Below are 26,507 nucleotides of genomic sequence, written 5' to 3'. Positions count from 1 at the left end.
TATTTGTAGTTTTCTGCGGTGCTGAACAATTTGCTAAAAATACAAGCGGTGATAGCAACAGAGTCTTCATTGGCTGAGATGGGGGAGGACCCACAGATTATTGGGCTGCACCGTCCACTCAGCAGCGAAAGAGACCTGGCTTTTACCAGGGGCTTGTGGGAAATAGTGTTATTATCACTCAATGTCGTGGGGTTACGAAAGTGTTAAATTATAACACGTACATTAGGGTATTTTAGAGTATTGAGTGATGGATTAGAGGTAGGAAATAGTATCTAAATAGGATGAAGTTGAAAATGACACCAATGGAACCAATGGTACAAAGTTTGCCTTTACAAAAGGGACCTAAACAATTCACTGTAGACCTATGCAAATTCTGAAACTAACTGCAGTGGGGTAAGATGACCAAATCCTCCTCTGAAATTAAGTTCAGTAGGAGTATTAAGTAACACATAATTCAAATACCTAGTTTTGACTAGTGGGTTGTTTTTCTGCACCGTCCATACATGTGGGAAAAAGATTGGATATGTAATTTAGATATTATTCATGTTATCAGGATACTAGCTCATAACTTAATAGAAATATCAGAGAAAGACGGAAAGAGGGGAGGGGATACAACTGGTGTTAATATCTCATCACTACTACTACAACTACGAGTAGTAGTTGTAGTAGTAGTACTAGTACTAGTACTAGTTCTAATACTTGATACTACTATTACTAATAATACTGACAATAATAACAACAATAGTAATTATAATAATATTACATATATTATATAATACATAATATAATACACATATTATTCTAAATCTATCTATCTATCTATCTATCTATCTATCTATCTATCTATCTATCTATCTATCTATCTATCTATCTATCTATCTATCTATCTATCTATCTACATATATATCTATATCTATATCTATATCTATATATATATATATATCTATATATATATATATATATATATATATATATATATATATATATATATATATATATATATATATATATTAACCCAATGATAAAATAACGGGCTCCTTAAGCCGGTGACGTCACATGAGGGCGACACACTCATCTTTGTCAGTGAACAAAATGGCGTCTTACTGCTTAACTGTCACTAGGCTGCGGGTAAGAAACCGTTTATTTACGCTTTCAGAGTTCGTAAAGGCCTTTATATCGAGTACATATGTGACGACAGATACGGGGAGTCGTGTAGTAAACCTGCCGGTGTTGAAGTTTGAAGGACGACGGGTTAATGTGGGTTAGCGCGCGCACCCCGCCGCTCGAGACAGGTCACGGTGTCCTCGTTTGACTCGCGACAGCGACCCACTCTAACGGATATTTACTGTTTACCACATCATATCAAACAATATTATATCGTGTAGTTGTTAATAAGAGTGGCAAATTTGGTCAACATCAAATGAATAGTGGCTAAAACCGGCTCTCGGTGCTTCTGGTGTTTGCAAGGTGATCGCAAGGTTACGGAGAAGGGGACGAAAATGGTTGCCAGAGGAGCGTGCTTAAGTTGTCTAAGTTTGTGAACTATTATTAACTAATTAAACCATCATCTATGAGAGAGTGCTGTTGTCTATTTTTGTTCCATTTGAGGAGAATCGATTGACTATGTAAAAGGCCATAGTCCCAGTCCTCAGTCTCACCTTTCTTCTTTCACATGTTTATTATTTGGATCGGGTAGATAGAATATTATTACATTGAGTTGACGTCATTAAAAACAATGCATTCTAACAGCATCTTTTTGAACCACTTTCACCTGTTGCGTGTTACTGTCAATAAGTGTCTCTGAAATGCTGAACCTGATGCCCAGTTGTGTGTCAGTGTGTTATGGTGTTGCCACTTTGCATTGTCAAAGTCCTTTTCTTTCAAGACCTTTGTCATAGTTTTCAACACATCCCAGTATAGGTTGTTTGACGAGGTGGCGATTCTCCTCCTTTAAGCTTCATCTAAAAAAAACAATATTCTTTACATGGCAAAGAACGTCCCAAAATAAAATGCTTAAAAAAGACAAAACTGACTACATTACCATTTATTTCGAATCACTGATCATTGATGACTGACCACCTGAAATTAACATTTACTGGAGCTATGAGGAGGATGAGGATCTCTGGGCAGCATTTCCCACTGCGGCTGGTTTATTTACACAGGACTTGTTTTGAAATTAATTGTGCTCGTCTGATTTACTTTCCCTGTTACCTCTAGTGCGTAGTAAACAGTTTCGTCAGTAACAGCCTAGCAGATCATTTTATGAGCTCTATAAACTTTCACCCAGTTCTGAGTACAGTGACTCTCCACTAAATATCAACACTAAGGGTCAGATAGTAATTCAGCTTATAGCATCTCTTATGTATCCCTCTACTATCAATCATTGGCATGGGTATAAATAATATTATAGCGTGCTTTACTGGTAGTGGCAAATTACATCAACTAATAAAAAGAACTCAAAAACTTTGTATTGTCCTGATTAAGTCAGTCCAATAAAGCTTGATATTGCACACTTAAAGTTCATTGAAGTTGTTGAAAAAAAGATCTCGAAAAGGCTTTATACAGTCTGATATTGCGGTAGCAGGAAGATTTGGGCAGTATTTTAATAGTGTTCTCATTAGTAGCATGAAAACAATTCTGATGTTCAAATGTAATCATAATGAAGTTACCAAAATTAAGTCAATGCGGCTGTTATTTACACGGCATACTGTACATTTGAAATTGGTTCTAGGATTTCAACAAAGTTCAATAGGGCATTCTTGTCAACTGGTGTAGATGGAGTACAGTAGGATACAGAAATAACTGTATAATGTGTGTTTTGATTTGAACATGGATGGGTAGGTGCGGTCTCAGATGTGTTTGGAAAGTGAGTTCCAGGGACAGGGGCCAGCTGTGGAGACTGCTCCTAAGTTTGAACTAACCTCACATGTCGTCCCATTCTTGCATAATTGAATTGCCTGTTTCCTCTTTTATAGTTATTATATAACTTCAAAATGAATGTTTGTCTTAAACTGCACAGTAAAACATTGTTTATGGTGTCATCTCTTAAACTTGTCTTCTGTTTCCATTGCTTTAGCTCGCCCTTGGAACCGGGGCGAGGCGTTTGCATGTCTCCGCAGCCTTCAACGCCAAGGCCAAGGTGTCCATGAGCCGCTTTGAGCCTGGCTCCAGCATTAACTATGAGAAGATGCACGAGAACATCAACATTGTGCGCAGGAGGTCAGCAGTTGTCCTTCTCAGAAATACACATGAACATATATAGTCCTCATTGATTACCGTTTGGCTCATGAGGAGTGGCTGGTGTTTATTACACAGTGTTGACTTTTGAAAGCCAGCGGGGCCCACAGAGCTAACTTTAGATGTGATGGTATTTCTCCCTCACTGAGCTTACACTTAGGAAAAGCCTTTTGTGTGGCTGTTGTATGACTAATATATGAACAGTTGACCCCTAAGTGTTTGCTATCCAGATGAGTTCATTTTGGTGTTGAGGGCTTTTTCCATCATTCTTGTTGAAGATGAGATAGAAGAACACTGCAAGAACAATTAAAATAAATGTGTATAGATGTTACAAGTAAGACTCATAGTATCTACAATTCATGTCCAGCACAACATATTTTTTACCGCATGTTTCCATTGATTTCATGCCAACAGGCTCAACAGGCCTCTCACTCTGTCGGAGAAGATTGTGTACGGTCACCTGGATGATCCAGTGGGGCAGGATATCGGCCGCGGCCGCACCTATCTGCGCCTGCGTCCAGACCGCGTGGCTATGCAGGATGCTACTGCTCAAATGGCAATGCTTCAGTTCATCAGCAGTGGTCTGCCCAGGGTGGCGGTCCCCTCCACAATCCACTGTGATCATCTGATTGAGGCTCAGATCGGAGGGCCTGAAGACCTGCAGAGGGCCAAGGTAAGGGCATAGGAATGGAGTATTATTTTGTACATGTATTTTAATGGCACAGGCATTAGTTGAAATTGCCATCGGAAGTAGGGTTGCACAATTCTGGGGAGAGTCAAGGTGCAAACTTTTCTTGGGAAGAAACAGGAAAGAAAGTAAAATAAAACGTAAATACAGGGGTCATCTGCCCAGGATGTATTTAACATGTCAATTGTAGATGTAAACAATATATAGACAAACATATTCCTTTTAATTTGTCAAACACATACTATGTAAAATGTATTATGTGATGAGTTAGCTTGCTTGCAAGTTAACTGATGGGGAAAGGTACTTCAATGAATTTAAGCTAACAATGTGGGCTGTGTGAAAACTTAGGGTTTAAAGTGAGCAGATCATTTATTAAATATATGCTTTACAATAAAGAATGGAATAAACTCTTCAATTAGCATGCTCAATCAAGCTACATCAAACATAATAAGTGTTAACAAGTTATAAAACGGGTACTTTGCTTCAGTCTACTTTCTGTTGGTTGACTGAAATATCATAAGGAATTAAAATATATCCACTCTGGTACTGACATCCAAACCTACATTGTGAAAGCATGTTGTCATTTCTGCTCAGACAGTGCAGTAGTGTGGGCTGGACATGTGACGGGAGAATGCACTTTGCATCCAGAGGGTTGTATTTTACTGGCAAACATCTGTACATGTGATGGAACAGTGGCTGCTGAGTGAAGTGCATGGTTACAATTCAATGATTATACTTTTATCCAAAACATGCCATAAGTCTTGTTTTGATTTTTTTTTTACATTTTGATCAAATTGTCTGTTGGATAAGGGGATTAAGTTTTGCAGCCAAGTTTATTATTATTCCATGGTTCCATTAAGGATACTCAAGTATCATATATAAATATAACTGTTCCACATTTCACTCTAACGCAGGAAGTAAACGAGGAAGTGTACAACTTTCTTGCCTCTGCTGCTGCCAAATATGGAGTAGGCTTCTGGAAACCCGGATCAGGCATCATCCATCAGGTACAATACAATGATTTAATAATGGTGCTATAAATAGCTTTTCTAATACTCAAAAATGTGTTTAGCATATTGGTATTTCTCTTGGATGTTTGACTGTCACTTTACAGAAATGAAAAAAACAACGTCCTTCCAGAAAAGTAGTCAATTTCAAAAAGCACTATATAGAGATTGTAAGTGTTGAGGGTAAAACGTGTGGCTGACTGTGACTGCCCTTTTTATTTGGACAGATCATCCTGGAGAATTATGCTTATCCTGGAGTGATGCTGATCGGTACAGACTCCCACACTCCCAATGGTGGTGGCCTGGGGTCCATCTGTATCGGAGTGGGTGGAGCTGATGCCGTGGACGTCATGGCTGGAATCCCTTGGGAGCTCAAGTGTCCTAATGTGAGTTCTTGTTACCTGAAATCTTGTAAATTCATGAGCAGCGTGAACCCTGTGCTCAAACCACTTTTTGTCTTCACAAATGTTTATATCTGTTCGTTTAAACTTGTGTTCTTTTTCTTTCTTTCTTTTCTTCTTTCAGGTGATTGGAGTGAAGCTGACTGGATCCTTGTCTGGATGGACTTCTCCGAAGGATGTCATCCTGAAAGTGGCTGGCATCCTGACTGTGAAGGGTGGAACTGGTGCCATTGTGGAGTATTATGGGCCTGGTGTGGACTCCATCTCCTGCACTGGTAAGGATGGGATGCAAGACCTGAAACATTAGTGGAAGACATTCTTTGTGTTGAAATCTGAAAGTCAAAGACAGGACACAGCTGAAACTAACATCCATATCTTACTTGAATAGGTGACAAATCTTCAGACTTTTGTGCAGTATGTTTTACTTAAAAGTGACACTATTTTTTTCAGGAATGGCCACTATCTGTAACATGGGTGCTGAGATTGGAGCCACCACATCCGTTTTCCCCTACAACCACCGCATGAAGACGTACATGGAGAAAACCGGCCGTGGAGGTCAGTCTTCTACTGTTGGTCTCTCTCTGTTTAGTCTTTAGTCACTGCGTCTTACCTCCAACTGTGTACCCTTCCTCATGCCCTCTCAGAGATTTCTGCTGTGGCTGATCACTTCAAAGATGACTTGGTCCCAGATAACGGCTGTGAATACGACCAGGTCATAGAGATTAACCTGAGCGAGGTGAGTCAAAACATTAGTCATGTACAACATTATTGTTGGCATGTCCAAATCCATCCTATATACTAAATATTTACTGTCCTACTAATAGGCACGGTATAGTGCTGCTTCAGTAGCAGGGCTCTCAAGTGTCACGCATTGAGCGTGACTGTCACGCATTTCGGTCTTAAATCACGCCCTCCCACCACACATTGTATTTCTCACGCTGAAAAAAAAACTTGAGAGCCCTGCAGTAGTACAAATAAACCAGTGTAATTAGAAGTTTTCAAAACAGACTTTATGATGTCCAAAGGCATTAAACAAAAAATCATTTAGAATCACTGACCTCCCATTTTCTTTTTATTCTGGTATGTTAAGTAAAAGCTTTCCTGAGTAGATTTCAAATGTTGTTTGCAAAAAATATGGCACCCACTTCTCATTTAGTCGTAAACTGTCGCTTTGTCTTATTTTTGGTATCATGTGGTTACGATGGGGTTTTAGGCAGCTTAATTGTGCTTTTAGTGTTCCTATTTTAAAAGTTCCCAAACCTAGAAAACAATATTTATAGCATATGCAAACATGTCCCACATTTAATCAAATTATGACCTTGCTACATTAAACATTGAACAACCCTCTCACAGTTGAAGCCGCACATCAACGGACCGTTCACCCCTGATCTTGCTCACCCGGTATCTGAGATTGGAGCCACAGCTAAGAAGAGCGGCTGGCCCCTGGAAGTTAAAGTTGGTCAGTCTTTTTTTGACACAGCTGTATTATCTTACAATTGTCCATTGTTTTAATGATTTGTCTCGAGAAATTGGATATATATATATATATATATTTTTTGTTCCTACAAATTGTGTTGTTGACCAGATATGATCAGATCACATTACAGCCCTGTCATGCGGTAGCCTGTACTGCTGAGTAAAATGTTATTCCAATCATTGACAGAATGACTGACTAAAATATGATTATGATGATTAAGATTTGTAATTACAGACTTGATTGTCTTGTGTGTTCTCCTCTTATTCCCCAATCCTATCATATACAAATGTAGATGAATTCTTCCAATCTGCCACTGTAACTGTGTACACATTCACTTAAGTCTTCTTGTTCTCAGTTCTCCTCTTACAAACGTTGAACTTGTCTCTTGCAGGTCTCATCGGCAGCTGCACCAACTCAAGCTATGAGGACATGGGCAGGGCGGCCTCCCTAGCCAAACAGGCTCTAGATAAGGGTCTGAAGTGCAAGGCCCAGTTCACGGTCACCCCCGGCTCTGAGCAGATCCGCGCCACTATCGAGAGAGATGGATATGTGAGTCAGAATCTTCCCAACATTGAGCCAGTGACCCACAGCATTTTAGCAGTTTTGTTTTTTTGTATTTCTTTCAGTGTTTTTCCCTCCTATTTTCTTATAACTTATTTTATACAGTTGTGTGTGTTTTAGGGATGCAGAAGTATTTTGTCAAATTCATATTGTCCTTCTTTCAGTCCAAGATCCTGAGTGATGTTGGTGGACTCGTCCTCGCCAATGCGTGTGGACCCTGCATTGGACAGTGGGACAGGTATGAAGCTCATTTGTGATTGGCTAATTGTGTCCCACAAGTAAGCAGGGTCACGTCAGTTAATAAGTCTGTTCTACCAATGCTTTGGTCAAAATAGCTCAACAACCATTGGCCAGATTGCCGTGACCTTTTGCAGTGGAGTTCCTCTTTACCAACACTGGTTCATGACTGGATCTTCATAAAATGTACTGTTAAACAACTTTACACAAGAAATTTCAATCTAAAGAGAGAGATTCATTCTCATCAGAATTCTTTTAATGTTGGATGTTCGATTGTTCAACTTTCTTTTAGGGCTAAAATGACTTTCATATTGTGGCATGTAATGTACACTGCAGCCAGTAGGAGGCCTGCAGACTTCTAGTCTTGTAAGCAGATATGAAACAGGTGGCTCACCTCACTAAAGTAAAGTCTGAAGATCAAACTGAAAATTCCTCTGAGTGAATTAGGTTGGACACAATGCATCAGACTAACATGCTCTGTGTTTTGACTTTCTTCAGGAAGGATGTGAAAAAAGGAGAGAAGAATACGATTGTCACATCCTACAACAGGAACTTCACCGCTAGGAATGATGCTAACCCAGCTACTCATGCTTTTGTCACCTCCCCTGAGGTAAGAAGTGCTAAAGGTTAAACACCGAGCAAAAAACAAGCTTAGCCATTCATAATTACATGGGCATCAATGTACAAACTCACATAACCTCATGCATGCAGCATAGTGAATGTGTGTGGGACTTGACGATGAAATTCTTATTTTGGTTTCCTGTGATGCTGTTGACATTTGCACATCCCAAATACGCATTTTCTGTAATTCGATATAGATTGTCACTGCCATGGCCATTGCCGGAACCCTCGACTTCAACCCAGAGACCGACTATCTGACCGCTGCAAATGGAGAAAAGTTCAAGCTGGAAGCCCCCACCGGGGACGAGCTCCCCTCAAGAGACTTCGACCCGGGCCAGGACACCTACCAGTACCCCCCTGCCGAGAGCAGCTCCGTAATGGTATTTTTGAGATTGATTTATAAAAAAATAAAAAAGATACAGTATCCGATCCCAACACAGGTGAGCGTCTTCTGGACGCAAGAAACAGCATGATTAGGGCTGGTTCTGATTGAAAAAGTTTGTCTAAACAGATTTTTCTTCTTTTTTTTGGTGTATGATCTGGATGTTGTCCGCTCCGCTGTCCTATGAAAATATCCTTGAAAAAACATTTACATCTTAACCTGATTTTGATGTTGTTCAGGTGAAGGTGAGCCCCTCCAGCAACCGTCTGCAGCTTCTGGAGCCCTTCGACAAGTGGAACGGAAAAGACTTGGAGGGCATGAGGGTCCTCATTAAGGTAAGCAGTGAAATGGAAGGAAAATTGTGGTGGACTAGTGCAGATTACAGGACTTTTGCCACAATTTGGCCGTCTCAGTCAAATTTCTTTCATTTCCCTCAAGTTGGCACAGAATCAGTGTTAATGCCATCTGGGAACCATCCACAAGTTAAAGTAGTTCAGAGACAAATAACCATATCTTGAACAGTCTCAGACACTTTGACAGTATTCAAACATGCTTGATTTTATAGTAGCCAAAAAACAAGTGATGTCAGACACACACACATAGTACACAGAATTCTATCTTTATTAATGTTTCTTTTTTTAATCTCAACCGTCCTTGTGGCACTGTATATGCATCTATTTTTTCACCTGCTATTTTAATTGATACCACATATGTCCCAGCTGCCCCTTTCAATGTGATTTGCTGACTGTAAGAAAAGTCCTTTTACTTTTTAAAGTAGGAGTGAAAATGATTAGTTCACAAAGGTCTGAATAGCTTTGCTAAAAGAGAGTGATAGTATTACATTAACTTTGCAACGTTTTAATAAAACTTCACTGAATTATAAATGTTATTGTGACTAATAGCTGTTGTTGATTATCTGTTCCTTAACTTCCTGACTGTAGGTGAAAGGAAAGTGCACCACTGACCACATCAGTGCTGCCGGGCCTTGGCTGAAATTCCGCGGTCACCTGGACAACATCTCCAACAATATGCTGATTGGTGCAGTTAACATTGACAATGATGGCATCAACAAGGTCAAGAACCTGCTGACAGGAGAGTTCGGAGGTGTGCCTGATGTGGCCCGCCACTACAAGGTGAGTTAGATAGGACGTGTCCGTTGGTGAACTGAACCTTTAACCTACGTAGGCAGGATTTATTGCAGGACTGTTGTATTAGACTGCGTTAGGTTTAGCTGAGTGCAGATTTGTTTAACAGCACTAGCATACGGCGTGTATGCTAGTGCTGTTAAACAAAATAAAAACTCCAGGCTCATTTGTGTCGCATAATTGACCAGCGACCTATCTCCTCCTGGGGACTTTACTTGTCTTCTCTGTCCTCGTCCTGTCAGCAGTGAACATGTTTTCTTTGTTTAACTATACAATCCAGGCCAATGGAGTGAACTGGGTGGTAGTTGGAGATGAGAACTATGGAGAAGGGTCCAGTAGGGAGCACGCTGCCCTGGAGCCACGGCACCTCGGCGGACGCGCCATTATCGTCAAGAGCTTTGCCAGAATTCACGGTAGGGTTCAGAGCCCAAAAAGAAAAAACATGCAAACATCATCTGCATCACTGCAGTAATCTGCAATTTTTATTATGCCTTTGTTTTCTGGTAGTCATCTGGATGGAATTTCAGTAGATCTGGCACAGACATCTACTCTGTTCAAGAATGAACTGATTAAGTCTCACAAAACACATTTTTAACCATAACTCAAGAATTATGAGAATATCACACAAATGTCAAAAAAGAATGAAGTGGTGACGGGGATGTAACCTATAACTTTACTGGTTGGCGGAGACATACAACCGTGAGGCGGGAAGTCCAGCTATCCACACACATGCACACATGTGCAGACAACAGGCAGCAGTTTCTTAACCTGTATGGGTGGGTTCTAGAGCAAGCTGAAGATTATTTAGTCTCGCATGTTTACAGTCTGCCAGAATAAAGAGTGTCTAAGAGTCTTCAAGTTGTACTTCCAGTCCATTAGGGCCCGTTTATTACTGTGGGCTACATGTAGGTAATGTAGACGAAAGCCTGTATGATTTACGTTGCTTTCATTTGTGTCATTTGTGTGAAAAAGATTCCAGAAACGCATTAAAATAGTGTAGTTGATAGTTAGCATGTCGATATGCAAAGTTTTCAACATCATTTGGTCTTGACAAATTAGATTTCCTATCGCATGAATTCTCTGTCAGTGGAACAGCTAATTCATCATAAGAACTTGAACTGATCAATAATAACCAGAGACGCATGCTCACAACCTTTATTCTCCACGACCTTGCATTTCTGGGTAACAGATACTCCTGACGGACAAGGAGCCCGTCTCTGGTTACCTGATGGAAGTACATAGTGAGTTAGTGTCTTGCCATAACGTCTCATTTTACCATCTGTTTCTCCTCCTCAGAGACTAACCTGAAGAAGCAGGGCCTGCTGCCTCTGACTTTTGCCGACCCCCAAGACTACGACAAAATTCGCCCTGATGACAAGATTTCAATCACTGGGTTGTCATCTCTTGTTCCTGGCAAGGTGAGGAATAGTCTGTCCAAATGAAACATTGATCTAAAAGTACAGCTGAACGTCTCTTGACATTACGTTGAAGATGAATTATTGACATGTGATCTTGTTTGCCTCCTGTGTCCTACCTCCAGGCCGTGACAGCAGTAATCAAGCACAGCGATGGCAGCCAGGAGTCCATCACTCTAAACCACACCTTCAATGAGACGCAGCTCGAGTGGTTCAGGGCTGGCTCCGCTCTCAACAGGATGAAGGAGCTCCAGTAATCGGTGGAGAGGAGGGAGGTGGGGCTTGTAGGGGCCACTGAGGGGCCTTGGCATGGGTAAAGAAGGGGAGAAATGTGGGCCAAGAGAGAGCGGCTTCGCAAAGAGGAAGAGACAATGTGAACGGTAGATGGTAACCAGACTTGTCGGTGTTAACGTTGGTCTATGTAGTCATGCTCCGTTAAAGACAACCCACATACTCACACACACACACACACACACACACACAAGGTCGCTGTACAGATGAAAAGCGCACATACACACGAGCACGTACATGCACAGACAGGATTACTGTGAAAGCTCTTCCCGATGACAGGCAGAAGTACACAATCACACTTAAACTATCGCACATGACGGAAGCTTAGCAGTGTGTGTCTTTTAATAGGCAGCACCCTCAGTTTCACATGAGATTCAGTCCAGCGTAGTTGTTCATTGCGTGTTACCCTGCAGCGTTTTGTTTTATACACAGACGCTCATCTTTCTCTCTCGTTTATTCTCCAAATTATGTGAAAATACAGGCTGGTGGAAGCATTAACATGAAGTGTAATTCATTATTAGCTCCACAATATACACCCTTTCAATGGCCGTATCTGGCTGTATACAAGCCTAATCCAGCCTGTGAATTATTAAAGTTAGATGCACCGTTTGTCCCAATAGTTTCCATCCAAACAGCTCCATAAGCTCACTGTTGTTCTCGCATTAATGTTCTTTTCCCTGATTTCCTGCAGAACATCTTTCCCACATGCTCTCTCTATCATAATAATGCACCCAACAGTTATAACTCGTCCTTCCTTTTCCCCCTGTATTAAGCTGCTAGAGTTACCATCATTGACTTCAACAAGCGTTTCCATGCTAATTGTAGTTTGGAGCTACACTGTAAACAATCTACTTTGCACACTTATTTACTGTAAGCAGTATCCTTGAAAACACATCAGCCCCTCCACTGTCATTGGAGACCAGTGTGCGTCACTCGGTCTAAGATCTTTTATTTTCATGCTGCTGCTGCACTTTTTTAGTTTGTGCTTACCCAGGCTGCTACATTTCGGCACACCCCATTGTGTGAAAACTTGGGACTAGATCACCAAACCACTACACATACTGCCATTGTGTTAGCGCTAGCCTTGCTATTTTCTTTTCCTTCCATCTGTGTTTTGTCCTCTGCGGATGTGTGCGCGTGTGTGTTATGCTTGGTTGTTTTATTTGGGTTAACATCGGTCTGTGTTCACATCTCTGTGTCCCTCTTTGCTCATCCTGTCTCTCTTGTTGATCTCACCAGGCTGGTTCATGTAGTCCAAACCAGAACCTAAAATGTTTGGGAACATAGGCTGTAATCAAATTATTGTTGCCAGAGATCCCATTTCTCATGTACATTCTAGTATAGCATATAGACAGGACATTTCCTGTGCCCATTGGAAATTGCTGCACTACATTGTCCCAAAAAGTCAGCTGCAGAGAAAGCTCTTCTCTTTGATAGTAGGTCTTTTGACACATCATCCCAATGAAATCCTCAAAAACAAAGTTTCTGTTACGGTGGTCTCACTGTGTTTAAGCTTTTTCAGTTTGTCCTCACCATCATCTGGAGTTGCCAGCGTGTGAAATTGCCTCGTGTAGCAATGGGAGATGATATGTGTTTGTGTTCTTGGCATTGATTGTTTTCTTCAGGTTGAGGTTCGGTCCTCCATAGCATGAGGAGGTCGGCTTTCTTCTTGCACACACTAACGCACAATCTAGTGTCCAGATGCCTGTACACTAGCACTTTGTAGAGTTAGGAAAGTAGTTTTAGGTGTGCTTTGCCACGCTTCCTTTATCCTCTGCAAACCTTTTCCACTTCAGCGCTCATCTCTGTTGTGTGTGACTCTTTATGACTGACATACATACAACGTGTAATACACAGTTTTTAGACTGTAGAAAATGATTCAAGATCCTTTCTCGTTTTAAGTCTTGCCATGATGTAGACCTAGTGTACTGAAACAGTCTGGTGAAATGTTTTTGTAGGATGTTCGAGGTCATTGTTGCAATGTTTTGTTGCATGGAATTACGCTGTTTAGCTCATTATCATCTAGAAAGTCTTTAAATCCGTCACTTCATTCGTCAGTGGAGGAAGACCGCTAGATTGTTAATTACAATTACTGAGTTGAATCCATATGTACTGAAACAAACATGTGTAAATGATAATATATATAGCTGCACGTTGTGTAGGGGTGTGTACATAAATGATGAAAACATATATATATATATATATATATATATATATATATATATATATATATATATATATATATATATATATATATATATATATATATATATATATGAGCGAGAGAGCGCAAGTAACATGCTGTACTCTGCCTGTCTAAGTGAGAGCTGTTAACTGCATTTGTGACGACTCGTAACATAACGTCATCAAATAGTGTCCCTTCTGTAGTCTTTGTTGACCTAATGTTTTCACAAACCACTTTAGGATTGTGGGTGAAATTAAAGTGCAGAAACTGGATCGTAGCGGTCGGTTGCTGCATTGGCTGTGACGGTGAAGAGGGACTTGTAATTTCTAGGAAGGAGACTCTTGGCTTTGTGTATATTTCGTAATTGTTTAGTTTTATTTTTGTTCAAATCATTTTCAGGTAAAGAGGTGATTAGAAACTGCAGCAGCCCATCCTTAAAGATGTTTTGGACTATAAGTCCATGAAGGGGTCATCTTTTCACAAATTCAACATTTTGTTGTATGTTTTCATGCCGTCTTTTAAACCCATCACTTCGATGGATAAACACTCCTCACCACTGTAACAGATTTACTGCCAAAGATGCCTAATGGAATATACTGATGTTGAGAAAGAATGGTTATCCATAAGTTGTGTTTGAGAAATCGGCCATTATTGTGTGCTCTTTCAAAAAAATCGCTCTGTGCATAATTCTCTGCTTCAAACGGGGTGTTCTTACCTACAGAACTCCCCAGGATCAATGTTTATCGATAAAACATCTTCGAAAGTACAGATTTGTTTAATCCTCCTTTTGTCCTCTGTCAGCACATTTAAAACAGCCGCATGTGAAGCAGTTTGCTCATTCTTTGTGGTGAGATAATGCTTTGTTGTGCAGGAGTTTTAAAAAGTTCTACTGTAGAGTGACAAATCAAGTTGTTCATGAAGGCATGCACATTGTGTCATTTTGTACTCAGGTGTGCTCTGTTTGGTCAGGCTTCCTCTGACGCGTTTCAAGACAATTTTACAACATGCTTCACTTGTTCGGATACAGCAAATAAATATGAAATATGAACATCTGCTTTATTACAGTGATGATTCCCCTCACACTCCAGTTTCAGCATTACACTCTAAAGTAGATGATTCAAAACACCTGCAATTGTATTGTGTGAGAGATTGAAAATGTATTGACATCAACAAAATAACCAGTAAATTAATAAAGATGAAATTGTGAAGTGAATGTATTTGTGGTTTTATTTGCTCAAGGAAATAATTAATGGGTATGTGATTGTCGGTCATGTAGTGTTACTGTTGATATACAGGCTTCCAGCAGCGGAGAAAGACAGTTTCAGTTGTGGTTGCTGCCCTCATGTGCTCCTGGTCTTTATAGCAACTATTTTTCTATTCTAGGAATGTTCATCTGTCAATTGCTGTTTCAAAACAACATTCACGACTTTGAAATTTGAACATGAATACTCCTATACCTGTATATATGTCTCTGTGTACATATATTCTAGGTATTGTATAATTATTTTTAACATTCATCAATGAAACTCTAATAAAGTGCTTCGCCATACCATTCATGGATAATATCCATTGCACAGTTACTTGAAAGGGCATATGGAAATATGTGTGCAATACCGTGGAAAGATTTATGCTAGATACAAATTAAGCTTGTAATTTTAGTCCTTCAGATCAGAAAAACTTTTTTGTTGTAATTTTTACTGTTTACTCAGTAGTAAATATAATACTAGATGTATGTAATGTTTCATGTCATTATGGTATATAAGTGAATAATTCCTACAGATTAAAAAAAAAAGAATTATTTTCAGATCTGTAAAAAGTATATAAACAAAATGGCACCATATAACAATACAAGTACACGTAATCACTTATATTAACGACAATAACAGACTGTATATAATGGAGCTTTGAAATTGTGCACTGTCGCTTTAAGATTCGCGACATGTCGTAAAAACGCATTGTCGAAAACCATCACGTGGAGACATCATGGATGCGTTTGAGTTTGCTGTAGATTCATACACATGTCTTAGTGTCTTTAGATAGCTTGTGAACAACCGTCGATATTTATATTTGCACCTCGTCTCTGCGGTAAGACGGGAAATGCGGTCCCGAGAGTAGGCGACCCCTCGGAGCTCACCTGACAGCTCAGTCCCTTCGCCACAGCAGCTCTGTGCCTGTGTGCGCGCGTGAGTACCTGCTCACAGTCTGCATCATGTTCGTGTTGGTGGAGATGGTCGACACTGTCAGGATCCCTCCGTGGAACTTCCAGAGACAACTGAACGAGGCCATAGCCGAGGAGCTCAACAAGAAACTGGCCAACAAGGTGCGCGTGAGCGTCACTTCGCCTCGAGTCTCACCACGGTCACAAAACTTAAAAAGAAAAAAACTCTTCGCACTAACTGTTAAAATATACTTAAAAATCTAACAGGGCCGTGTCACAAATACAACACAGTGATGCTTATTATTATTACCTTTTTATTTCTTCAAGTCATCTCCTTTGTGAAATGAAGGTGAAATGAGCACACTAATGGAGACAAACAGCATAAGAAACAGTCACAGATCTCTCTGAACAAACAAGTTACATGCCTCATTCATTCACTGAGAGTTGAGACTGTCTGATATTAAATGCTGAATACATCCTCCATCGATACAAATAATGATTGGAACTGAGCTTCAGTTTATTTTTTCTATTCTGTCTTCCACAAAGTGTACTATATATTTGTACTACAAGTTTTGCTTATTAAAAGTGTGGAATATTGTTATTTCTGCCTGTCTGCATTACTCTGACCTCTTCATTACTTCAGGTGGTCTACAACGTTGGCTTGTGCATCTGCTTGTATGACGTCACCAAACTAGAGGATTCCTATATATTCCCTGGCGACGGAGCCTCACACACTAAAGGTACGATGACACTCTTGTTCCTTCATGGACTGATTTTTTACTACAGCTTTACATTCTAGAAATATTACCACATTTTGCAAAGCAGGTCCTTCCTCTTAGTTTGAATGTGTTTGTGAGAAGTTTGGTGTTTCAGGGTCCTGCTAAGAGTAAACTCCCATACAACATACTGATATAGATTTCCTATCCAATAATAAAACATGTTGATAAACTTGCAGATGGATGGAGGATCCCTCCCTCCTCTGCACCTTATTGTCACTGTTAGTACGCCAAACAACTTCTCCTAGCTCTCGCCCGCTGAATGTTCCCCATCTTCCTTTTTGTTTTTCTTTCAGTTCATTTCCGGTACGTTGTCTTTCACCCTTTTCTCGATGAGATCCTGCTCGGCAAGATCAAGTACTGCAGTCAAGAGGGAGTTCATGGTAACTTCTGTCTTTCCATCTCAGCATGTTTGATTCAATCTCCAGAAAAGTGTTCGCTGAATATTTCTCAAGGTGGTGTAACATCTGGTTTGGTTCGGCCTATAGTCCAAAGCCCAAAAATACTGAATTTTTGCAATACTTTAAAACAAAGAAGCACTAAATGATCTCATAGGAGAAGCTGGAAATAGCAAATGTTCTGCACTTTTGTTTGAAAAATTAACATAAATTAATAGCATTACTTGAATGTTGGAATAGTCACGAGATCTGGTGTATGTATAAACTACGTTCCCATGTCTCTGCTAATGCGTGCACCAGAAGACACGGACGTCCTGCAGTCAGACCGTAACCTTTCTGTTTCACAGTGACGATGGGCTTCTTTGATGACATCCTCATTCCACCAGAGTCTCTTCAGCAGCCTGCAAAATTGTATCCTGACAGAAAGTGTTTCTGCAAACAAAGCGCTGTGATTTCATTTTAACAGTTAAGCCATGTGCTTCGCATCACATACTCTGTAGATTATCATCCAGAACTGATTGTGACCGTAGTTCAAGTAGCGGCCGAGCCGTCCTTAGCTCCGGCCTCCAGTGACGAAGCGGAGCAAGTTTGGCTCTGGGAATACGAGACGGACGAGGGGGCCCATGACCTCTACATGGACCAAGGGGAGGAGATCCGTTTTCGGGTGACAGATGAAGTGTTTTTGGACACCTCGCCAACAGGCCCGGCCGCCGCTGTGACTGACACGCCGGTGCAACCGGGGCAGTCGACGGCTCCCCCGGCAGAGGCCAGCGTGGAGAAGAAGGAGCCGCCGTACACTCTGATTGTAAGAAGACGCCTCATGACTAACTCACATTTACATCAGCAGGAGACCTGTTCATCTGAAAATGTCTGAATTGTGAAAGTTGGGTTTTCTCACTAATATTAACCAAACTCCATTGTGTCCCAGTTAAGGGGCACACGTTTACATTCTTGTATTTATTTTTTACTCCTGTCAAATATCTGTTTCGGCCTCAGAAGTCCAGCATCTGCCAGGCTCCATTCTCCTGTGTGCTGTAGTTTAACCTCCGCCAGAGCTGGGCTTTGAAAACACTGGCTGCTGTTTCGCAACTATTGAAACTACCAAAATGACTTGAAGCAATTGTGTGAGATTACTAAGGGTTTGGCCAAAATGGAAACCAAAGTAGCTCCACGTCCATCCTCACCTACTGCTCTGTTGTTCCAGGGGACCATCTGTGACCCGGGCCTAGGGCTGCTGTCATGGTGGAACAGTTAGCACCGCAGCAAGAGGAACGAGGACATTTGGCGGTTACGAGCAGATCGACCGGCGCGACTGATCGGAGAGGCGAGGGACGTTCTGCTGGAGACCCAGAGCCACCGAGTTTGGATCCAGAAGTGAAGGCCCAAAGCTGAGCTCTCTGAACCGAGATGCTGCTGGTGTAAAGTGACTGACGTGCTCTGTCACATTGAGACTGATTGTGTTGTAAATAATGCCCTGAACATAACAGCGTGTCGACGTGTGAAATTGACAATATATTTCAAAACAGAATCATTTGATTGACATTTCCGTTAATTTTGTGTAACCTCGCAATTTGAAGGAAAGCATTTATGTCATTAATTATTTGAGTCATAATTTCATCACTACTTCATTATGATAGTCGGACATACACGGGTCACAGAATCTGACTTGATGGGTCACAGTAGGTGCTGTTGAACAATGAAAAGGGATGAATGTATATAGAGCTTACGGACACTCTTGAGGTCAAAGATGGGAGAAATAAGGATGAGTGATACTTTTGTTTACAGAAATTAGACCCACGGGACAATTTATACTGCATTTGTATCTTCAAGATCCAAACAACATTGCTACCATTAAAGAAAATTATGTCAAGCTTAAAATATTAACATAGTTGAAATGTTTCCTTAAACAGGTTTTTGTGCTGGCTTCCTCAGTTTATGAAACCGCCTTGTACGATTCTGTCGACGTTTTGTCTCTCAGTGAATGGGCGTATCATCAGCGTGAGTGGTTGTGATTTGTCATGTGATTATAGGAAGTGTATCAGGAAAGGGATTAGTGGCCAGGCCTTCAATCCCACAGTTTGAAGGCCATCGTCCTGCTTGTTTAAATCAGAGCTGCTCTGTCCGCTCTTTAATGTTGGTCAGTGTCAGTTAAGCAACACACACACACACACACACACTTTGTTGTACAATCAGACATGTGGTGGGTTGATTGTTGTGAGACGTCTTCTGACTGCATGGAGTTTGTGAAACCTCCTTGTAGAAATATCCTCTAAAGCTTTACATTGTGTCTTTCATCACATACACATGCCAGCATTCGACATTTATAGCCCCCCCCCCCCCCCCCCCCCCCCCCGCTCCCTTTTTCTTGATGGCTGTTGTATGTGATGACGATAAAATGATAAAATGATAAAACCATTGCATCCCTGCAGTCCACTGTAGCACACCCTTTATATGAATAGGCGCGTCTTTTTAAATGTATGGTCAAAACGAATATCTCTCAGCACACTGTTCCCTAAACAGATTACACACATGCGGCGGAATGAAGAAAGTCCTTTCCTCCACACGCGCACCCACACAGAGTCGCATCACGCCATCGGAATCTCCGCCAGCTGCGCAGACTCAGCAGCCCTCACATCGTCACATCAGGGTTTTCCGTCAGACTGCGCTGATTTAGTCGACTTATTTATTTAATAACTCGTTATATAATACACAGCGACTTAAGGCACTCGCTCGCACACGCGGATCGTCGTCAACCTATAGCGCACCCAATGCCGTAAGTAACATTTCTGAGGATATATGTTGAGTCGGTGCAGGTGGGTGTGGGGAGTGTGGCTTTGTTTTGGGATCGGGACAATGTAATCTTTGCATGCTCGACAGAATAACCGAGACGTGTGATCATGAGCTATATACATGTATTCATTGAAGGGAGCACTGATCGGTGTAACATCTCCACCATATTTGACCGTCAGCTGCTCTCAATGAACGGACCCTCTCACGCTGCTTTTTGTCCAAGTTATACGTTGTCAAATCGCATCGACGGCTTTCCCCCCAACACACACACACACACACACACACACACACACACACCTTTAACACGTTTTTGACAAACTGCGGATATCACGAGGGCTGTCATTTTAGGATTCATTTATTTAACTGTTTCTACTAGATGGGCTAATATAAAACAAGGGGACGTGTGTAAATGTTGGTTTTTATGGTGGTTCTCTAAAGGTATAAGAGAAGTGTATGAATTCAACTGAACTCCACAAAACACACAAACACGCGCGCGCGCGCGCACACACACACACACACACACGCTGTATTTAGATAATCATAGGACAGGGACTATGACCCTGCGTGGCTTAATTTCTGCACATCCAGATGTTTTGCTGATGCCTATGAGTCGCTCTGACTGTGTCGGTCCATTCGAAGTAGTTTGTCATGATGAGAGATATTGCATTCATCACGGCCTCTCTGACGTGTCTCGTGGTAACGCTGTGGCATTGTGGTTGTAGTACTCCTGCAGGATATGCATTTGTTCATTTGGGAACAGGGCACTGACGTCACGAACGCACCACTGGAGGCGGTGTTCTGCAGCTGTTCTGACGTCACGACCTCGGCCTCCATCATTACAGGCTAGAGGAGTGGGCGTACAAGACACGTAGGCTCGTACATGTAGAAAACGACACGGTGTTTTTTTGTTAATGATGTTTTTTCAAGGGGAGGCTGACGGGAGATCAGTCAGTTGCCTCTTATCCTTGAATATACCACAGTGGGGAGAAACCGGATTAGGAGATATTGAAGGGCAAGGTCACTTGACTAAACACGATATGTTGCGGATTTTAGTATTAGGGAATGATGATCAACACAGATGGACATAGGAATAATTCCCCAATTCTCTGGAGAAAATTGGAGACTGGATTAAGAGCATACTGTGTCCCCCTGATTGAATAGACATGGCGACGACAGTGCTCTGTAATACACCTAACAGCAGGAGTGCCAGTCCAGTAGATATGAAAATTGAATCTCCACGTGAATTCATACAATGCCAGAAACCCTGTAGTATAGTAATAATGGGGGATTGCAGTGAAATGCAGTTTGTTACCAACGGAGCCAAAGGAGACATTTAAAGGCTCCATGTGACAAAAATAAAATTGATGTTTTCTTGCATGAAATTATATTTGGGGCTGGATTTAAAGGGCCATTCCAACAATTTGACATCCCATATACTTGTGAGAGTGTAACGGCTTCAGTGGATGTTTTTTGGTCAAATCAGAGAAAATAACCCAGATGATGTCATCATAGTATCTCCGGTGAGGGCCCTTTCTTTGAGATGAAAACATGCAATTGATCTGCATCATGGGAAGTGTGGGATCTACCAGGAAAGACGAGTTGTACCTCACAGATCCCTTATTCGTATGTCTGCTTGAACAGACTTATTCTTGGCTGGGTGACCCCTCCTGCCCCCTCTTTGCCCCATCAGGTCTAAATCCACATGACAACTCTCTGATCCTCATCCTCATCTTTCTCTTCACAGCCTGTCCTCCTGACAGACTTGAAGTGACAGCCCTGACCTGGATAACGGCTGTGCCTCTCGTCCCACACTGAGGCAAGCCTCTCCAAGCAGAAGGACTCACACATACACCCGCGGACTGACGCCTGTGTCAGCAGCCCATCAGCAGCCTATCAGCAGCCTGCGGCTCGAACATCACAGCAGCAGAGTCCTACACTGCATCCACACCATCCTCCCTCATCTTTCTCGCCCCTGTCACTTCTGACATGGCAGACCCCAGCCTCACGTCGCCGTCCAGGACCCCGCTGCGCTCCCCCAACGCCTCTCTCAGCCTCTCCTTCCCCTTCCTGAGGGAGAGGAGCCGCATATGGGAGGATGGGAAAGAGCAGCCGCTGCCTCGAGATTTGCCCAGTCCGTTGCCAACTAAACGCAACCGCACCTACTCCGCGTAAGTACGAGGGGTTTGTGGTGGATAGAAGACATTTAACAAACACTTGAGTTTTTCCATCGAATTTAAACTTAACGACATTTTAGAGAACATATTTATTTTTACTCCACTTCTACTAAATTTACTAAAGCTCGAAATCTCTGAAGTCAGCAAACCTGAACAAATAATGGGTTCAAAGCACGCAATGCTAATGTACCATTATCACGCCCACGACGCTGGATACTGACGCACAAGGTACTATAATATCTGTAAGAGATTGAAGACCAAATAAAACCCACACAGGGGCAGAGGGGGTGGAGGTTGTGGATAATCAAACACACACAGGACTTACAAGCAGGAGACTGGTGCTGCAGACCGTTGTTTATGTGTTACTTAGTCCATGTTGTTATTTTAAGCCCAACCATGATGTTTTCTAAGGTTTTGTTATTTAAACTTAAGTAAGTGTGCCCAATCCTTCCAACGTTAACCCTGGGTTTATACTGACACTCATTTCAGCCTCACTGAGGTGAAAGCTGCTTGTTTTTAAGTGTAAATCTGACAGGTTGCTGCATTGTGGTTGCTCGGCAGACTGTGATTGGTACTAAAGAAAGATACTGTCCTCTTTACACAGATGAATGTTCTCATCTCTGCGTGTTGTAACGTAATGAGGCTGTGTGTAGGAGTTGATGCCATCACCTCTACATCTACCTTCTAACCTTCATTATGAATCCTCCTCCTCCTCCTCCTCCTCCTCTTCCTCACACTTCTCCATCTCTCTGCCCTGTCAAAGGGACCTAAAGCATGAATTGTCTCACATAAAAAAAGAAAAAAAATCTTGTCTTGCTGAAACAATATCGACAGTAAATTGTACCGATAGAAGTAATTGTATGCTTAATGTAAGAACTTCATTGTTTCCCTCTCTGTGGCTGCAGTACGGTACGTGCTCAATCAAGTCCCGTGTTTAAGGGCGTGTGTAAGAACTTCTCCAGGTCACAAGGTCACGGCTTCCTCCGACCCTCCCACGGTGGTGAAGACGTCTTTGTTCACATCTCAGAGTGAGTAGCAATAACACTGTACACACTTTAAAAGGACATCATCATACATTTGTGATTTTGGGCTGTGCAAAATAAATTGTATTGAATTCACAGAATTAGAAATAGCAGCACAAACTTACTGCAGAACCGCAGCATCAACTCTTTGAACTGCAAGGACCCAGTAAACAGCCCTGTTTATGTGTGTACTTTTTTCAAAGCTATTTTTTCCTACCCCCCAAGGACCCTGTGACACCTGCACAGAGAGTACAGCAGTCTGTGGTTCTTTTATTCTAGCTCTTTATTCAGCACAAGCTGCATGCCAAATGTGATTCCAGCCTCGGCAAAAGCAACTTTGTAAAATGTCTCCTCATAGATTATATGGGATGATCCAGTTATTTTATGGCCAAACAGCTGCATCGTCGGCCTGAAAGTCTCAAATTGCTTCATCTCAAAGCTGAGACTGGAAGGAGGAAACAGCTAGCATGACTCAATCCAAGTTCAAAAGTACACCTGCTTTCACTGCTAAGGCTCAGTAATTAATATATTGCATTATGTGTGTTAAGCTGTCAAATATGAGCTCTGCAATGTGACATCTATATACCAAGACAGTATCAAGCGAGACTCATTTTCAGTTCTAATTCTTTGCCCTACTATTGCTCTATTTCAGCATCGAGGGGGAGTACGTCCCAGTAGAGGGCGACGAGGTCACGTACAAAGTGAGCCGGGTCCCTCCCAAGAACCTGAAGGTGCAGGCGGTGGAGGTGAAGATCATACATCTCAACCCGGGGACGAAACACGAGACCTGGTCGGGCCAGATCATCAGCTCGTAGACCTGAACTCTGGGCCTGGTTGGTCATGCAGGGCCGGGTGGGGGAGGACGGACCTGTCATAGGACTGATAGCTTACAATCTGTGTTAAAATCCTCTCTTTAAAAACACGTTTTATCTACACAGCAAGGTGCCCGTGATAATTCATGTGTCGTTCATGTGTCCACTGGCAGAGTGGATGCACTGCTCAAAACTCTCCACTGCACTGATGAACTTGCTGTGTATGTAAGACTGACCATTTATTCACTGTATGGAAAAATACACATGTGTTTATTTATTTCTATTTTTGTCATGACAGCAGTAATAAAAGTCTGATTTAAAAGGGGGGATACAGTGACTAGCGGAGAATCAAACCCGGAAAAGGCTCATCGACCTATTTTTCACAAAGATTAGACCTGAAAAATATTACAAACAACTGGTAAGAAAAAGTGGACATAGCTGTGTTGCAGGTCTGCAGACTGAGGCATGACAGTTGAGTGTATGTGCAAGGAAGGAGAGCGACGTAGGACTGAAGCTGAATTTAATTTGACTTCCCTTCTTTGGCGCTGCTTCGCACTTCAGCGGCGTTTACAGGATCACATACTAGGTGGAGGTGTGGGTCAGATTATCACAACCTACACTGCTCAGACTAACAGATACTGACAGATAAGAAGAAACTTTGAATCCAAGAGCAGAGAGTACGGATGTAAAAGCAAGTAGTTGAGGGATTGAAGTGGAAGAGTTTTGAAGGATTGTGTTGTTGAGTGAAAGGAGGTTGAAATGGCAGGTTGACGGCAGTAAATCCCAGTTACCTAAATCAAATCAACACAAAGAACAATATCCCCAAATATGAATAGTTCTATGTTTGCACACTAGACAGGACGTCTCCTTTGCTCCTTTACAGTCACCACTTTAGAAATATCATCATATAGGACAAGAAAAGAGGATGTTTTATTTTGAAGTGAGTAAAGTGAGTTCAAAATAATGAATTCAGTTTGTCTTCGACAGAAAAAGCATGAAGGGAGACCAGGAGTGAGACAGGTAGATCACATTAAATCAAGCATGAATATTTCAAAAGTTTGGAGAAAATAAATACATACTTTACTGTGAATGGAAAGCGATTGCAAGAATTTTCCTGAAAAACGCATATCCTTGGTTGTGTGTCTTGTCTGTGTTTTTTTATTTTAATTATGTATTTATTTAATCAGATTTGTGTGTGATCTCAGATTGCAAGCTCTATATTTTGGGTAAGTACATTCAGAGTTTGCGCTTAAGAAATGTGAACTTCCAACATAAAAACTGCCAGAAAAACGTCTATAAACATCACTGTCGGGTTTTTCAAAATTTGTGGGATTGTTTAAAAAATGTCTGTTTTGAAAACATCTGGGGCCAGATATTGCTGACATAAAAAATATTTGTAAATCTCTTTTTCTATTTTCAGAAAAACATGTATCTGTGTGTAGTGTAACAAGCGCAGTCAGTGTGATAGTGAACTATGTGACTCCATAGTCGGTGCCAAAAGAGATCATCGACACATCCACGCTGTTTATAGTTATTCAGGTTTTACTCAGTGTGTCATTTTCGATTATGTCTGTTCCATATAGCATCTTGGCTGTCTGTCAGTGTCACTGCCTGAACTTGTTCAACCTTACTTTGAGTTTATTTAAGGGCACTTTCTTTTGTGGATGAGCCACTGTGGTGGTGATCCCCATGATGACGTCTACTGAGCCTTTAAAGAACATTAAAGCATTTTATGATTCACGCGTCTGATGGAAGCTGTGTTTCTTTAGTTGCATGTGGGAGTGAGACTGAAGGAGGAAGAGGAAGAGTGGAATGAACTTTGATTAACATGTAAGGCTGTATTTAATAGAGAAGTCACAGGTCTGTTTTAAACTGCAGACAACACATCCTGTCAAAGTTGTCCTCAGACTGATCAGTATGACATACAATACTATATTAAAATTCACTACATTTGATTTATAAATGAATAAATCTGAGATGTGGGTGGTGTTTTAGGTCTGGAACCAGTTTAAGCTCACCCACTGACATGTCAACTTCTGTCTTCATTGGTAAAACAATTGTACAGTAACCTCAGGGCTTTTATTGAGGAATGAAAAAACTCGCGACCAAATGGCAAAAAAAGTAAAAGTAATAGAAGATGTGATTAACACAATGACATATTATCACGTCACTTCCTGCCTCTTCTCTATTTAGACACATTCTCAGCATAAACGTGATGGCGCCTGAGGAAAAACTTGAAAAAGTTTGCAATCCAGAGCAACTGCTGATTCATTTGAGTGCCTGTATATAAAGTTTTTATTGTTATACATATTCCCATTTATTGACTTTTTTTTTTTTTTTTACTGTGTATCATTACAAAGCCCCAAACGGCTTTTACAGTGGGGTTGAAGAAAAAAAGAAAGAATACTTATCTCGTGGTACTTATCTAGTTATCTGTGACTTATTGGTAGAATAAGTAGTTCACTCCGGTCACTTACATTTTTCTACACAGAGGCTCACTTGTCTGATGTTCCTGTATCTGCCAAAAAAGGCACTGCTGAATTACATTATAAGATAAATTAATGATTGTTAGGGGAAGAAATTATTAATTTGTGTACTGAAACAACCAGAAGTTGAATTGTATTTTATCGTAAATGTATCTGTGTAGGTGAGAATTTAAAGCTTTTGCCGTCTCCCAGTGAAAAAATGTAAAGAGGCATGTAAAAATAAATAATTCAGAATAATCTGCAG

The 26,507-nt window shown here is 41.3% G+C and overlaps 3 protein-coding genes across 4 annotated transcripts; all 3 read left to right on the top strand.

Annotated features, from left to right (window-relative positions):
• Window positions 1-1,056: 1,056 nt before the first annotated feature.
• Window positions 1,057-14,860, top strand: LOC137787074 (aconitate hydratase, mitochondrial-like). 2 transcript variants are annotated; one of them, XM_068579311.1, is made up of 18 exons: window positions 1,057-1,128; window positions 3,077-3,219; window positions 3,652-3,910; window positions 4,840-4,932; window positions 5,160-5,318; window positions 5,458-5,608; window positions 5,784-5,888; window positions 5,978-6,069; window positions 6,687-6,792; window positions 7,202-7,359; window positions 7,536-7,609; window positions 8,107-8,218; window positions 8,427-8,609; window positions 8,851-8,946; window positions 9,553-9,744; window positions 10,037-10,169; window positions 11,053-11,174; window positions 11,297-14,860. In XM_068579311.1, exons 1-18 carry the CDS (start codon window positions 1,057-1,059, stop codon window positions 11,426-11,428), a joined length of 2,382 nt encoding a protein of 793 aa, XP_068435412.1. In that variant the 3' UTR covers window positions 11,429-14,860. The 2 variants fall into 2 exon arrangements, with proteins under 2 accessions (XP_068435412.1, XP_068435413.1); XM_068579312.1 differs by lacking the exon at window positions 1,057-1,128 and adding an exon at window positions 2,733-2,866.
• A 764-nt stretch (window positions 14,861-15,624) lies between these two features.
• Window positions 15,625-19,020, top strand: polr3h (polymerase (RNA) III (DNA directed) polypeptide H). The gene is made up of 6 exons (XM_068579029.1): window positions 15,625-15,967; window positions 16,449-16,545; window positions 16,878-16,964; window positions 17,327-17,390; window positions 17,550-17,784; window positions 18,184-19,020. The coding sequence occupies exons 1-6, from the start codon at window positions 15,857-15,859 to the stop codon at window positions 18,232-18,234; spliced, it is 645 nt and encodes a 214-aa protein (XP_068435130.1). The 5' UTR covers window positions 15,625-15,856; the 3' UTR covers window positions 18,235-19,020.
• Window positions 19,021-19,528: 508 nt separating this feature from the next.
• LOC137787253 (cold shock domain-containing protein C2-like) lies at window positions 19,529-25,662 on the top strand. Its single transcript, XM_068579595.1, has 4 exons — window positions 19,529-19,752; window positions 21,514-21,937; window positions 22,849-22,971; window positions 23,618-25,662. The coding sequence occupies exons 2-4, from the start codon at window positions 21,756-21,758 to the stop codon at window positions 23,778-23,780; spliced, it is 468 nt and encodes a 155-aa protein (XP_068435696.1). The 5' UTR covers window positions 19,529-19,752; window positions 21,514-21,755; the 3' UTR covers window positions 23,781-25,662.
• The last annotated feature ends 845 nt before the right edge of the window (window positions 25,663-26,507 follow it).

This window comes from Clinocottus analis, unplaced genomic scaffold (genome assembly GCF_023055335.1).
Source record: "Clinocottus analis isolate CAN_PGR_092001 unplaced genomic scaffold, fCliAna1.0.p SCAF_16, whole genome shotgun sequence".
NCBI classification, from domain to species: Eukaryota; Metazoa; Chordata; class Actinopteri; order Perciformes; family Cottidae; genus Clinocottus; species Clinocottus analis.
The sequence above is the reverse complement of the archived record's forward strand: the minus strand, read 5'-3'. Positions and strand labels throughout refer to the sequence as shown.

Coding starts and splice junctions, on each gene's coding strand:
- LOC137787074 (XM_068579311.1), top strand. CDS start 1,057: ATGAGGGCGACACACTCATCTTTGTCAGTGAACAAAATGGCGTCTTAC. Junction 1,129..3,076: donor TAACTGTCACTAGGCTGCGG/GTAAGAAACCGT, acceptor CCATTGCTTTAG/CTCGCCCTTGGAACCGGGGC. Junction 10,170..11,052: donor GAGCTTTGCCAGAATTCACG/GTAGGGTTCAGA, acceptor TCTCCTCCTCAG/AGACTAACCTGAAGAAGCAG.
- LOC137787253 (XM_068579595.1), top strand. CDS start 21,756: ATGGCAGACCCCAGCCTCACGTCGCCGTCCAGGACCCCGCTGCGCTCC. Junction 21,938..22,848: donor CGCAACCGCACCTACTCCGC/GTAAGTACGAGG, acceptor CTGTGGCTGCAG/TACGGTACGTGCTCAATCAA. Junction 22,972..23,617: donor GTCTTTGTTCACATCTCAGA/GTGAGTAGCAAT, acceptor GCTCTATTTCAG/CATCGAGGGGGAGTACGTCC.
- polr3h (XM_068579029.1), top strand. CDS start 15,857: ATGTTCGTGTTGGTGGAGATGGTCGACACTGTCAGGATCCCTCCGTGG. Junction 15,968..16,448: donor ACAAGAAACTGGCCAACAAG/GTGCGCGTGAGC, acceptor TCATTACTTCAG/GTGGTCTACAACGTTGGCTT. Junction 17,391..17,549: donor CTTCAGCAGCCTGCAAAATT/GTATCCTGACAG, acceptor TCCGGCCTCCAG/TGACGAAGCGGAGCAAGTTT.